Here is a 12943-nt window from a genome sequence, read left to right on the forward strand (position 1 = left end):
CAGCATAATGCCGCGAATCAGGTACAAGTATTAACGTTCAGCTATGGATTACATGCATTTATATTCCAGCCCGGCCTGGGGGGCTTCCGATGAAAACCTTGACGCATGTCAATTGTTGGACACGAGACCATGCATACATACATATATATATATGTGTGTATATAAATAGACTTGGTCTGCTGAGATGCGCCGTTCACTCCGTTGAAGTTTATGTGGTGACTTGGCGTCTCCAACGAAAGATGTTTCTTTCTCGTCTTTTTTCAGTACTAGCTTAAAGCACACTGTTGTTAAGTTGGAAAGCTGCCTACCTGCCTAAATACTTTGGCCATAGGCCAGAAAGCTAAGTATTTCAGATACACGATGAACGGAACTTTAAACGAGACGACATCATGGGCAGGCAGGAGTGTGCATCTCCCGATAGTAGCGTACCTCGCCCCGCCGCTCTACGGGATCATCTTCCTGGTCGGCTTCGTGGGCAACTCGCTGGTCATCTACGTGGTGGCTCGCTTCGCGGAGATGCGGAACGTCACCAACTACTTCATCATGAACCTGGCCGTGACAGACCTGGCGTTTCTCGTCTTCTGTGTGCCCTTCACGGCAGCGAGCTACATTCTACCGTCCTGGGTCTTCGGACTGTCCATGTGCAAGTTCGTCCACTACATGATGCAGGTAAGGTTCTGGCCACATTCGTCGTAAGATTGTGGGACGGTTGGTAAAAAAAAGCCATTCTTGGGATAGTTGTGCATGTGCTGTTTAAATTTTATCTGCCTTTTTACTACAAAAGCTACATTCTGCCGTCCTGTGTCTTCGGGCTGCCCATGTGCAAGTTCGTCAACTACATGATTCTGGTAAGGGTCTGGCCACATTCGTTGTACAATCTTGGGACGATTGGGAAAAAAATGGTACTCGTGCATGTGTCGTGCAAATGTTATCTGTATTTTTACTACAAAAGCTACATTCTGCCGTCCTGGGTCTTCGGGCTGTCCATGTGCAACTTCGTTAACTACATGATGCTGGTAAGGTTCTGGGCATACTCGTTTTACGATCGTGGGACGGTTGGGGAACGAAGAAGGCATTCTCGGGATAGTTGTGAATGTCCTGTGCAAATGTTATCTGCCGTTTTACTACAAAAGCTACATTCTGTCGTCCTGGGTCTTCGGGCTGCCCATCTGCAAGTTCGTCCACTACATGATGCTGGTAAGGGCTTGGCCACATTCGTCGTAAGATTGTGGGACGGTTGGGAAAAAGGAAGTATTCTTAGGATAGTTGTGCATGTGCCGTGCAAATGTTATTTGTCTTTTTACTACACAAGCTGCATTCTATCGTCCTGGGTCTTCAGGCTGTCCATGTGCAAGTTCATCAACTACATGATGCTGGTAGGGGCTTGGCCACATTGGTCGTAAGATTGTGGGACGGTTGGGAAAAATAAGGCATTCTTAGGATAGTTGTGCATGTGCCGTGCAAATGTTATCTGTCTTTTTACTACAAAGCTACATTCTGCCGTCCTGGGTCTTCGGGCTTCTCCATGTGCAAGTTCGTCAACTACATGATGCAGGTAAGGTTCTGGCCACATTTGTGGTACTATTGTGGTTCTGTTGGGGAAAAAGAAGGCATTCTAAGGATACTTTAGTAGTTGTGCATGCGCCGTGCAAATGTTATCTGCCGTCTTAAGAAAAAAGATTCGAGCTACATTCTGCCGTCCTGGGTCTTCGGGCTGTCCATGTGCAAGCTCGTCGACTACATGATGCTGGTAAGGTTCTGGCCACATTGGTCGTAAGATCGTGGGGCGGTTGGGAAAAAAAGAAGGGATTCTTAGGATAGTTGTGCATGTGCTGTGCAAATATTATCTGTCTTTTTACTACAAAAACTACATTCTACCGTCCTGGGTCTTCGGGCTTCTCCATGTGCAAGTTCGTCAACTACATGATGCTGGTAAGGGTACCTACCAACTACAATGAATGTGAACGTACCGTAAGTCATTGATATTTCTACAGCCTTCCTATGAAGTTCTGTGTGCAACTTCTGCGTTGTCTACTCCAAGGGCTTTTAAATGTTTTCAAAATCCAGATGAAGGCTTGAAATTCAGTTGTTTTCTTTGAGCAAAAGAGGCAGCTGATTTTTTTTCCTGTCTGCTAACTGCGATAGACCTCCGGCAGAGAAAGATGCCTCAGTCGTGGTGGTTCTCTTTGAGAGTGCTTTCCAATTTCAGATGTAGGCGTGAAATTCAGTATTGCCACATCAATTCGAGCAGAAAAAGGCAGCAGTGTGACCAATGTTTCTGTCTGCTAACGGCGATAGAACTCCGACATAGAAAGATGTCTGAGTCGTGATCGTTCAGCATGAATCCATAGAAACTTCACTCATCACTCATGTGAACGGCAGAATCTACAGCCCACGGTATTGACGCCCAAACACTGTATTAGCAGTTTTTCAAAGATGTCAGGGCGTTGAAAACGTCCATTTAACCTTGTGCAGTGTTGTAGATCTTCACCCAATGGTCTTTCCGCTCTTGAGCAGTCTTGGTACTGTACATTAACTATAACCCGTCTCCCCTGTTAAGTCTCGCTTAGTGGATTTAAAGGGTATCTCCGGAAGCAGGCTTCCTGTAATGGTTTCTTATTTATGACACGGTTGCTTGGGTGAATTTGTCAATTTTCTTGTGTCACGGAGGGCAGACATGAATGTAGAGATACTTGCTGAGGTCGCTGCCTAACATTAAGTACTCTTTTGTCATGAATGAATGAATGAATCTTTATTCATCCGACAGACTTACATATAGCCTAAATTTTGTTGAATGTACAAGCAGTCTTTAAAATTTGCGTACAAAGTAATACAAGCATTATGAATTATTATTGCATTATCAAAACCCTAGACCTAAAGGAAGACCCCCAAAAGATGGCTTGACCAAATAGTACATGGCATTGGACGGTCCCTCAAGTTTGCTGAACAAAAGGCCTAGGATCGTGCTGCCTGACAAAATGAAGAAGAACGAGTGGCTAGTTCTCGCCTAAGCATTTAGGCAGGCAATTCAATGTAATAATCCCTCGTTAACAGTAGATTCTCTAGATTGGGGGGGGGGGGCGGGCAGTCTCTGAAATCTAATCGAAGTAGTGCCTTGGCGACGAATTTGTTGCAGATATGGATTCGACGGTCAGCAAGGATACTAATGTCTAATATGTAGACAGAGCAGAAGTTTTGTCTGTGTATTGGGTGATGCTGCACGCTCTCTTTTGAATACTTTCAAGTTTTGCTGTCTAGACGTTCTTCAGGGATGAGCGCCACGCCGTTGCGGCGTACTCAAGCGCGGGTCTCACGTACGAGGTCGTCGTGGACGTCAAAGAAACGTCATTCGGCCGTTTCAGCCTTCTCCCAGTCTTGTCTGTACAATTTTCTTCACGAAGGACCACAATTTCTCTCGGGTTCAGACGCGCGCCAAGATGACCAATTACGTTAAGTTGATTTGATTATGGGTGGCCTCCGCGCGCGCATGAATTTTCGCCCGTTGCCAACAAAGAAAGTTTTCGACCAAACTGTAAATCGTACGAAGCAGCTGCAATATGAGCATATATATGCCATAAATGTCTTAACAAATATTGGCAAACGATACTAAAATATCGTAGATAGCCAAAATCTATTTAGAAGAAAAAGAAGAAAATGTGAAGAGATGAAAATGAAACGTCTACTATTCGTCATACCATACTCTGTGTGTTTAATCATTTGTTCAACCTACATGACCACCTAGATTTCATAATGAAGGGAACTGTTTTTTCCAAACCTTTTTTTTTTACTCGTATCAGCTTTGGGGTTCCCAGGGATTTCATCCATATAATCAAATCAACACGGCCTTAGCAGATTGAGTACGTTCGATTCGAAAATTCTACCGGGACATCCACACGAAAAATCAAAGAGGTGAACATGGAGTCTAAAAGGGAGTGTGTCATTTCAAATCCGACTTTGTTCTCTGATACTCTGGGGTTGGTGTTACTTGAGACTAATATATTAGGCCACACTATCTTAGTTTTATGGATGACATCCTCTGAACTACTACGCGATGGCGAATAAAAAACAATCCGGCCAGAAAAACATGCTGCTAAACCACAGGAATACAAAAGCTGGTATTAATGTGGATTTGCGGTAGTATATACATAGTGACTTCTACGACAAGCCGGCACAAGCTGGCCTGTTGTGACATTTATGAGTCGGCACTGTACTGAGTTCTTGAGTTCCATGGAGCGTCGGCAGCCTGGGTGCCATCCTCCGTAGTTACCGAAGGCTCCCTATTGCCCTATTGTCGCTAGCTACCATGGACTACGGAGGATGGCACCCAGGCCAGAGCCTCGGAGGCAAAAATGCGCGCGTGGATGTCATCCATAAAATTATGTCAGTGTGGCCCGAACCTTTCTTTCTGTTATGTACTTGTCATGCATAGACCCACGCACACCATTTCATGTTCAGTGCCCCGTGTCAGGCCGTGTTGTAAAGGTTAACGATACGCAACGATGGAAGTGTCCCTGTCGACAGGAAATGCGAACTGCGGAAGACGTCTAGGTCCTTGTGGCAGACTGTATTATTACATCACTCAAGAAACTGTCACGAAGTCTGAAGGAACGTACACTTCCTGAATACCGAATAGAAAATAATCGTGTTTTTGTGACTGATCTTTTCATTATCGAAGGTTAATTTCAAGCACATGAGAACTAACGTTCAAGTTGCTCAAAATCGTCTTGAATGGAGACAGGCATTAGCTGAATAAGTGCTAAATCCGTGTTGCACGCTACGAATATTGCTCCAAACGCCAACTTAAATACCCTTGTTATGTCTCTTCCAGGCTTTAAGACTTGTTCAACACGATTAATCTTTCAGGCGTCACCTCACATACATCAAAAATGCTATGTATGGATGGATGTACTATGTATTTATATCTGATTGGGAAAAACACTTTAAATGGTAATGACTAGAATTTATGGGTATTACAGTAAAGGGCAATGTGGGCAATACAAGAAATACCCGCCTGTGGCAACTAACCAGTAAGTAATGATCTTCCACGATGATTATATTCATATCTACCTGATAATGCACAGGAGGATATCGGTGTCTTTATGAAATAGATAAGCGGTATTGGGTTCAAATCTCGACTGTAAGGAGCCAAGTCTTTTACGTCTTGGCGCGAAGTTCCTGTTAGTTACTCTCCAAGCAGAGGTAGGGTCGCTCGGTATTTTGGCAGTGTTTTCGCGTTTTTAATACGTCTTTCTACTTTTACGGTTTTTCTCTAGTAAGGGGAGGAAGACTAGAGAAAAACCGTAAAAGTAGGAAGACGTATTAAAAACGCGAACATACTGCCAAAATACCGAGCGACCCTACCTCTGCTTGGAGAGTACCTGTTAGTATTCCTGAGGGACTTACAGACGAGAAGTACCATTAGGCCACACCAAGCAATTTTTATGGATGACGTCCGCGCGCGCATTAATTTTGGCCTGTTCATAGAAGAAGAAAAAAAAAGAAATTCCGCCTCTTGTAACTATAACCAAAGAGTCACGATAGTGGGGTAAGGGAAGATTTGATTAAAGGAAAGAAACAGGACACGACGACGACTGCTGTTCCACTGATCTATTGATATTTTCATTACAAATGAAAGGCTTGTTGGTTGTTACTCTGTGCTCTCTCATTCCATTTGTGTCCTAACATATGTGGTCCATGTGGTATGCTTCATACATGACCTACCTCCTGAACAGTCACTATTTGTGTTAGACACCGTACGTTAAAGTCGTTGTAAATAATGCCTGTGTTAATGCCTGTGTAAATAAATGTAAATGAATGTGTAATGAATTTGCATGTACAACTGGACGCAATTCAGCCTTTGGCTGCAAAGTCCACGTTTTTTTTTACGAATAAAACACCATTTGATTGATTGATTCAATTCCAGGAATCTTGCTTTTTTAGGTCCTTCTTATTTTTTGGTCTCGCATTAGATTTAAGGTCTCCAGAGAACGTCATCCATAAACATTGCTTGGTGTGGCCATATGTAAAACGCCACTTCAGCCAGTACACGCTACACCTGAGAGTTAATTATAGAGTGCGTCAGAAAAACGTCAAGAAAGACGTCCTCAGGCAAATTGTACCATTTTACCTTAAGTGGGCCTGCGTCGACTGGGAAGTAAGGTACTAAAGGTACTAATGGAGGTCAATAGAAAACAATTAACCTTATATGTTTGATTTTCAGCGTGCAATCTGCTCAAAGTAAGAGGAAAATATCAAATGTAGCACAATCACACAGGGGGAAGTAGAGAATTTCGAAGATTCTTCATTGACTCGACAAAAGTACAGGGACTTTCATACGGTCTTCTGCAACTAAGATCGAACAAAGCTAAATACATGAGTGTATGAAGCCATCCTACGTACAGATACATGTATAGGACAAACTACGTACAGAATATATGTCAGTGGTAAAGTTAGAAACTACTTCGCAGAAGGAAAACATATTGTTTTTTCTTTTTCTTCGTCTCCAAACGATTAAGGTCAATGACCATGACCAGACGTGTGTCACCATGGTAACCTGTGGTGTTGGGTTACATTAGGCAGCAGGACAGAGTTGGAGAGGCTGGTCATGATATACATGTACCATATGAATGTTTTTGAGTAGTTTGTTTTCCTTTGCTCGTGTTTCCTTTCTAGTTTGGTTATAATCACTGTGGATTTGTTGCTTCAGGTGACCGCTCAGGCCACTTGCTTGACCCTGGCCATCATGAGCATTGACCGCTACTGCGCCATTGTCCATCCTATCGGCTCTCTGGGGTTCCGGAAGCGCCGCATCGCCATTGTCCTGAACATCTGCACATGGATCGGTGAGTACCGGTACAGAACGATAAAACTCATGTTAGGCCACAGCAAGTAAATTTTATGGATGACATCCTCGGCAGACTCCAAATCTAATGCGAGCGGGCGAAAAACAAACAAGGTTCCTACATTTTAAAATTTTGACTCAATCATTGTACAAATGGTTTTGATTCAGTAGGAACATCACATATACACAGCCAACATCACATATCACTGCATCAAAGTAAGAAACAAAACATTAAATCAGAGTCTTTCTTGACTCCTCTCTTTATCTGCCATCGACCACCTTCCAGCATGGCAACAGACATCTTTGCCCATTTTTGGCATGGTGTCACCACTGTCAGAGGGCAACAAAATTTCTTGTTTTTTTTTCAAAATCAGGTGAAAATTAATGCGCGCGCTGATGTCATCCATAAAAATTACTTGCTGTGGCCTTATAATGATAACTGTGTTTAACTTAGAAACAATGTGCTGTTGTCTGGCAATTATAAACCTATCCAGCGTGATATGTTTCATCTCCAGTTGCTTAAAAAAAGAGAGAAGAGGTCTTCAAGACCTATGTTAGCTAGAATGTTACATCAATTGTACGGAACTGAATGGTTTAACCCTGATAATAATTGTTTATATTGTATGTGACGTCTGACCTAAATTCTTAATTTTTAACTTGTAACTGTATGTAATCTGTCCTTTCATGTATATGTCTGTTTTATGTACGTATGTTTGTGTTATGCTGAGCCCTGGAATATTAGCCCCTCATGGGGCTGAAGGGCATCTTAATAAACCAATAAACCAATGTATGTCTAGTAGTTCCTAAGACTTTTATTCTTTTATCCCTCTATCCCTCAGAACTTGACCTCAGAATTTTCTTCTGTAGGGATAATATATATAAAGTTAATGTAGTGTAAAGTCAAATCTCCAGGCAATGGTTTCAGATCTTAAGTCAATAACCTCTTGGCTCAGTGACCCACAATATCTGATAAAGTATTCCTATCCTTAGGGGAATCCGGTGCAATTTTCGGGTGACAAAACTTGTTTTTCAAAGTCAATTTTCTGGTCAATCTTTTAATGTGGTAAGTTGGTACAACCCTACCCCATAGCATACTGATATCTGTGAAGCCAAAAATGTTGCAGATGAAAAACGGTTGCTTGTTCGATGTTGTTTATGGGTGGTACCCTAAAATAAAGGGACTCCTCATGTGTTTTGGGGGCTATTTTAAACGCTTCAAGTATAAAATGATGTCGAAGGTTTGCTATGAAATGGCATTCAAAGTCAATATTAAACAGACTTCCCCATCAATGATTTTTTTTTCGTTTTTCCACCCTAAGGCCATGTTGATTTGATCATATGGATGACATCCTCCGGGAGCCCCAAAACTGATGCGCGCGTGCGAATAAAAAAAAAAAACTTTTGCAAAAAAAAAAAGTTCTTTTCATTATGAAATCTACGTGGTCATGAGGGTTGAGCAAATGGCACAGAATATGGTTTGGCGAATAATCTAGTCTTCAAGTTCATTTCTTTACAATTCCGTCTTTTTTCGTTTGATTTTGGCATTCTACGACATTGGTATAGTTTTTATTAATTTTTTTGTAACTTATGGTATATTTTTGCTCATTTTGCAACTGTTTTGTACGATTTACAGTATGGTTGAAAACTTTTTTTTTTTGGAAACGGCCGAAAATTCATGCGCGCGTGGATGTCATCCATATAATCAAATCAACATGGCCTAAAAAGCATTGGATGGCTATAAGGTTGAACGAATAGTTAAAGTATAGACCTCCCCTGGTATCCCTATTCCTTTATCTTATTTGTTGAGGTCCAAGTGTTATCCTCAGCAGGTTTTTCATTGGTTATTTATCTTTACAGATCCATAAGCAAGCGTTACGGATATTTCATCAGCTTGCTATCCTTGCAACACAAATATACCATCCTGTGAAAAGAGGCTTTCCCGTAGTTAAAGATTGACCTAAGCCACCGCAAAACGGGAAGTACTCTGAGGATTCAAAATAATCCACTGACAGATACATAAAATTTAAGCCTTCATTCTCTGCCTACACGAAACCTCTGTCTTATCTAGACATGGACGTGCTTAGCCAAAAAAGACTTATAGTCAACCAATACAACGATTTACTTTATCTACCTGTTGCAGGCAATGGATTTTAGAATAATCTCAAATAAAGCAAGCTTCCTATTTAATTCCTACCTTTAAGAGCTAAGTAAAACGTCAAAATTCAAAGATCTTATTGACATCTAATGACATTATAGAAGTCGGTATTGGATCATGAGTACATCCGCTTGCCCAAAGCAATGCAAATTGACATCAGGACACGAATAATATCAGTCTAGCTGAGTGCAGTATGATGAAGTATCAGGTCCACGATTTTGAGATGCAATAACTTCGGCCTTGGGAGGAAGGCTTAACACCTACTGTTTCAAATTTCCGATGAAAAAAAATCACACTGCGTAGGTTCATACGTCTTCCTGTCAGTGTATGATACCCGGGAGCACTCTGGAACGTCGATAGCAATTGTGCGTCAAATAAAGTAAGAGTTTCCTAGCATATGATAAACGCCGTATACACGTGAGTAACGGGTATACGTAGGTTACATAAATCGCTAGAGCAGTGGTTGACCCCCACTTTACATGAAAGTTTTATTGCAAATTCATGCCCGAGGGCTAATTGCATGAACAGAAGAAACATTTGTATAAAAACAGATAATTAGTACACATAGAACTACTGATAACTATTAAGAAACCACTAGTAAAAACTACTGGGTTTGACTTCTTTTTTCAAGACAGAGGAAGACAAACGATCCCACTTTTTCTGTAATTTGTGGGTTTTCGAATGTTAAGAGGAGAGTAGCTTTCTTTTCATATGTATATGTGTGAAAGTTTGGGTAGAATTTGGAGGCTACGTCAAAGAGTTCATTTCGTTCATTGCTATAGAGGGTACAATTTGAGATAAAATGCGTTTCGTCTTCCACCGTATTCAACGTACAATGTTTGCAAATTCGTTCATACACTTGGAGAGAAAATCTGTTGTGGCTTGTTTCGTGAGCTATTCTCTGTGGAAATACCACATGTACATGCATATGTCAAAGTGTAACTGAAGGATGAATCTGACGCTTTCTGTAACGTTTAATTATGTTTACCTTCACGGAAGGGGAGTCCAGACCAGTGAGAGATTTACATGTAGCTAGCGGAATTTTCCAGGTACAATGAACCTGCCCGTACTGTACGTAGCGTCTGTCTTCTCTGTCAAGACCAGTGAGAGATTTACGAGTAGCTAGGGGAATTTTCCGAGTACAATTACATACTAGTAACCTCTACCTTCTCTGTCACAACCAGTGGGAGATTTATCTGGGGCAATTTTCCAGGTACAATGAAGCTGTTAGTATTTTACATAGTGTCTGTCTTCTCTGCCACGACCAGTGGGAGATTTCGATAGGGAACTTTTTCGAGTACAATGAACCTGTTAATACTGTACATAGCGTCTGTCTTCTCTGCCACGACCAGTGGGAGATTTAGCCAGGGGAATTTTCCAGGTACATTGAACATGCAATTACTTTACATAACTTCCGTCTTCTCTGTCACGACCAGTGGGAGATTTCGCTGGGGCAATGTTCCCCAGTACAATGAACCTGTTAAAACTGTACATAGCGTCTGTCTTCTCTGTCAAGACCAGTGGGGGGACTAAAATTTTAGTGAGGTAAAATTGGATCGAGATCACTTTAATTTTTCGTGGGATCGTCTGGCGTAACAACAGAGCGCTCGGCTCGGAACCAAGAGGTCCCGAGTTCGAATCCTGCCATGCCACCGACCTTATACCTGTCTTTACACGACTTTTGTCACTTCACTCAGGCGAAAATGAGTATTGTCCTCTGCTTGGCGGCATAAGAATAAGTTTAAAAAATCTTGAGTGTGTGGTCACCATGTCCTGTGTTATATGTTGGAATAAAAAACATTGAATAATCTTTCTGGCATATTCTTTCCCAGATGGGCTAAATGCACATGCGACCATATGTGGTCTGCAGGATATGAAAAACATAGGATTGAACATTGAAACGCTACATTCTAACCCTAAGTACCAAAAGTCTATGCATTACGGTAAAACTACATGTATATTCAATTTATCATCTAGTTATATTTCAGTCCATACCATGGTATGGATGAAATATATTGTGTTCTCTGGTGTTTCTTCTTCTCCTCCTTCTTCTCCTTCTCCTGCCACACAGTCAAAGGGATTCAACTCCGCCATCATTCAGCCAAATGGCTTGAAATTTGGCATGGAGGTAGAGTGGGCCAATACCCCCAGGCGTTTTTTTCATTTTTTTGATACATGCCTTTGAAAAAATTTTATGAAGGTTTTTTGGGGCATTTTTCGCCAAAAAATGGATTTTTGGATCCTGAGCCCTGGTTTTACAACCAAATCATCTGAAATTCGGTATAAGGGTACCTTGAACATGTGTCTACAGAATAGCAGTCACATATTTGGCATACACCACTTCCAAATGACTCATTTGGGGGACTTTAATGGCTATTTTCAGCAAAAAAAGGGCTAAAAGTGCTATACCCGTTCGTTCCATGTTCTATCTAAAGAATGGCCTGTTCCATCTGCCGTTGGCCATGGAACACGTGTTCCATTGCGGGTTACCTGAGGTCACATTGCACGTAAGTCGTGCGGAATGACCCACACATTCAATTTTATGTGGCTTAGACCTTCAAAATGTATCAAATCTCATCATTGTTAGTATTTGCATACCAGTAATAAGACTAGTAAAGCTTTCGAGATTCAATGTGCTTGTTCTTGCATCTTTGTTCTCAATTACATAGCTACTATATAATTCATTTATTTGAGAATCTTTGCCAGTTTTACACTGGGGTAAGTTTGGAATAGTCCACTTTTGCGTGGGAGGGAGATGGACTGAAATATGCTGTATTTGCTCCCAAGCAAATGTCGGCCTCTCTAGTGTTAGTTATCGTTTCTTCTCTTTAATAAAACACATGGAAACATAGCTTTTTAAAACACATGGAAACATATAGTTTTTCAAAACACATGGAAACATAGCTGTCGTCTCTGTTATAGCCAGGAGATTAGCTTTTCAGTGAGCTACATGTAAAACCATGGGCGATAGGCCACCGAGTTTTTGTTGAGATCGCTGTTGCTTTGTTTTATGAACACTCGTATACTGTGCACTCCGTACAAGCTTAAGATTCCCGATAATCATACACTGAACACAAACACTATGAACACGGTCCGTTGAAAGGATCCGAAGAGTCATGAACTCAACACATAACACCGTGAACACTGTCCGTCGAAAGATTCCCGAGAATCATACACTCATCGCATAACACCGTGAACACGGTCCGTTGAAAAATTTCCCTAGAATTCTCTGTACAATGAACCATACATATATAATACATACTGCTGGGTACTTGGTCCGCTGAATCATACAATAAAAAGCACACTCATTACTCAGCTGTTACATTGGCGTTCAGGGTAGCACAAAGGCCGACGGGAATAGAACAGGTTTCGCAAACTCGAATGCGTTCGCAAAACCGCTGCTCGACTCGATAGAACCCCAAGACTGGGCTAGCGCTAGCGGTGATAACTTCAAAAAGATGACAGGGTAGGAAATACCTACCCGTGAACTGCGTTACCAACTGGGGTGGCAGCAAAAATGTGACTTAGAATCACGTTCGGTGTGAAGTCCCTGCCTCCCCAGACTCAGAAAACAACGATATAGTACATTTTAGAGATATTGGGCACAACTACACTTTCCAAATCTCATGCCTGGGAAACATATGTAGAACTGAAAACATGTCGGTGGGGTTTGTGGACGTGTTTAGAGTACATTTACACATAGCATGTCAAGACTCTTGTCGGGTGATGTAGCCAGTTGTGTGCGTTTACATTTTAGAACCGCGCGGGAAATGTGGGCCTATCGTGCGTCTGATTGGCTAGCGATGATGTCATTGACCTGTACAGCAGCGACCTGGTAACGCAGTTCGCCGGAAATTGGACTTTACAAAATGCTTCATATCTTCTTTAAAATATGGTATCATACCCCCAAAAGTTTACATGGCTACTTAGTTACCCCTTGATTATAG

General features: G+C 41.7%; 1 protein-coding gene across 1 annotated transcript in view; it reads left to right on the forward strand.

The window, feature by feature from the left end:
* Nucleotides 1-360: 360 nt before the first annotated feature.
* The window catches only part of LOC109478667 (G-protein coupled receptor 54-like), a 15708-nt gene continuing 3125 nt past the window's right edge, over nt 361-12943 (forward strand). Inside the window, exons 1-2 of the mRNA XM_019780332.1 lie at nt 361-669; nt 6707-6842. Coding sequence (XP_019635891.1) covers nt 361-669; nt 6707-6842 — 445 coding nt within the window. The remainder of the gene's footprint in view (nt 670-6706; nt 6843-12943) is intronic.

This window comes from Branchiostoma belcheri, unplaced genomic scaffold, assembly GCF_001625305.1.
Source record: "Branchiostoma belcheri isolate BF01 breed outbred unplaced genomic scaffold, Haploidv18h27 scaffold45, whole genome shotgun sequence".
Lineage (NCBI taxonomy): Eukaryota > Metazoa > Chordata > Leptocardii > Amphioxiformes > Branchiostomatidae > Branchiostoma > Branchiostoma belcheri.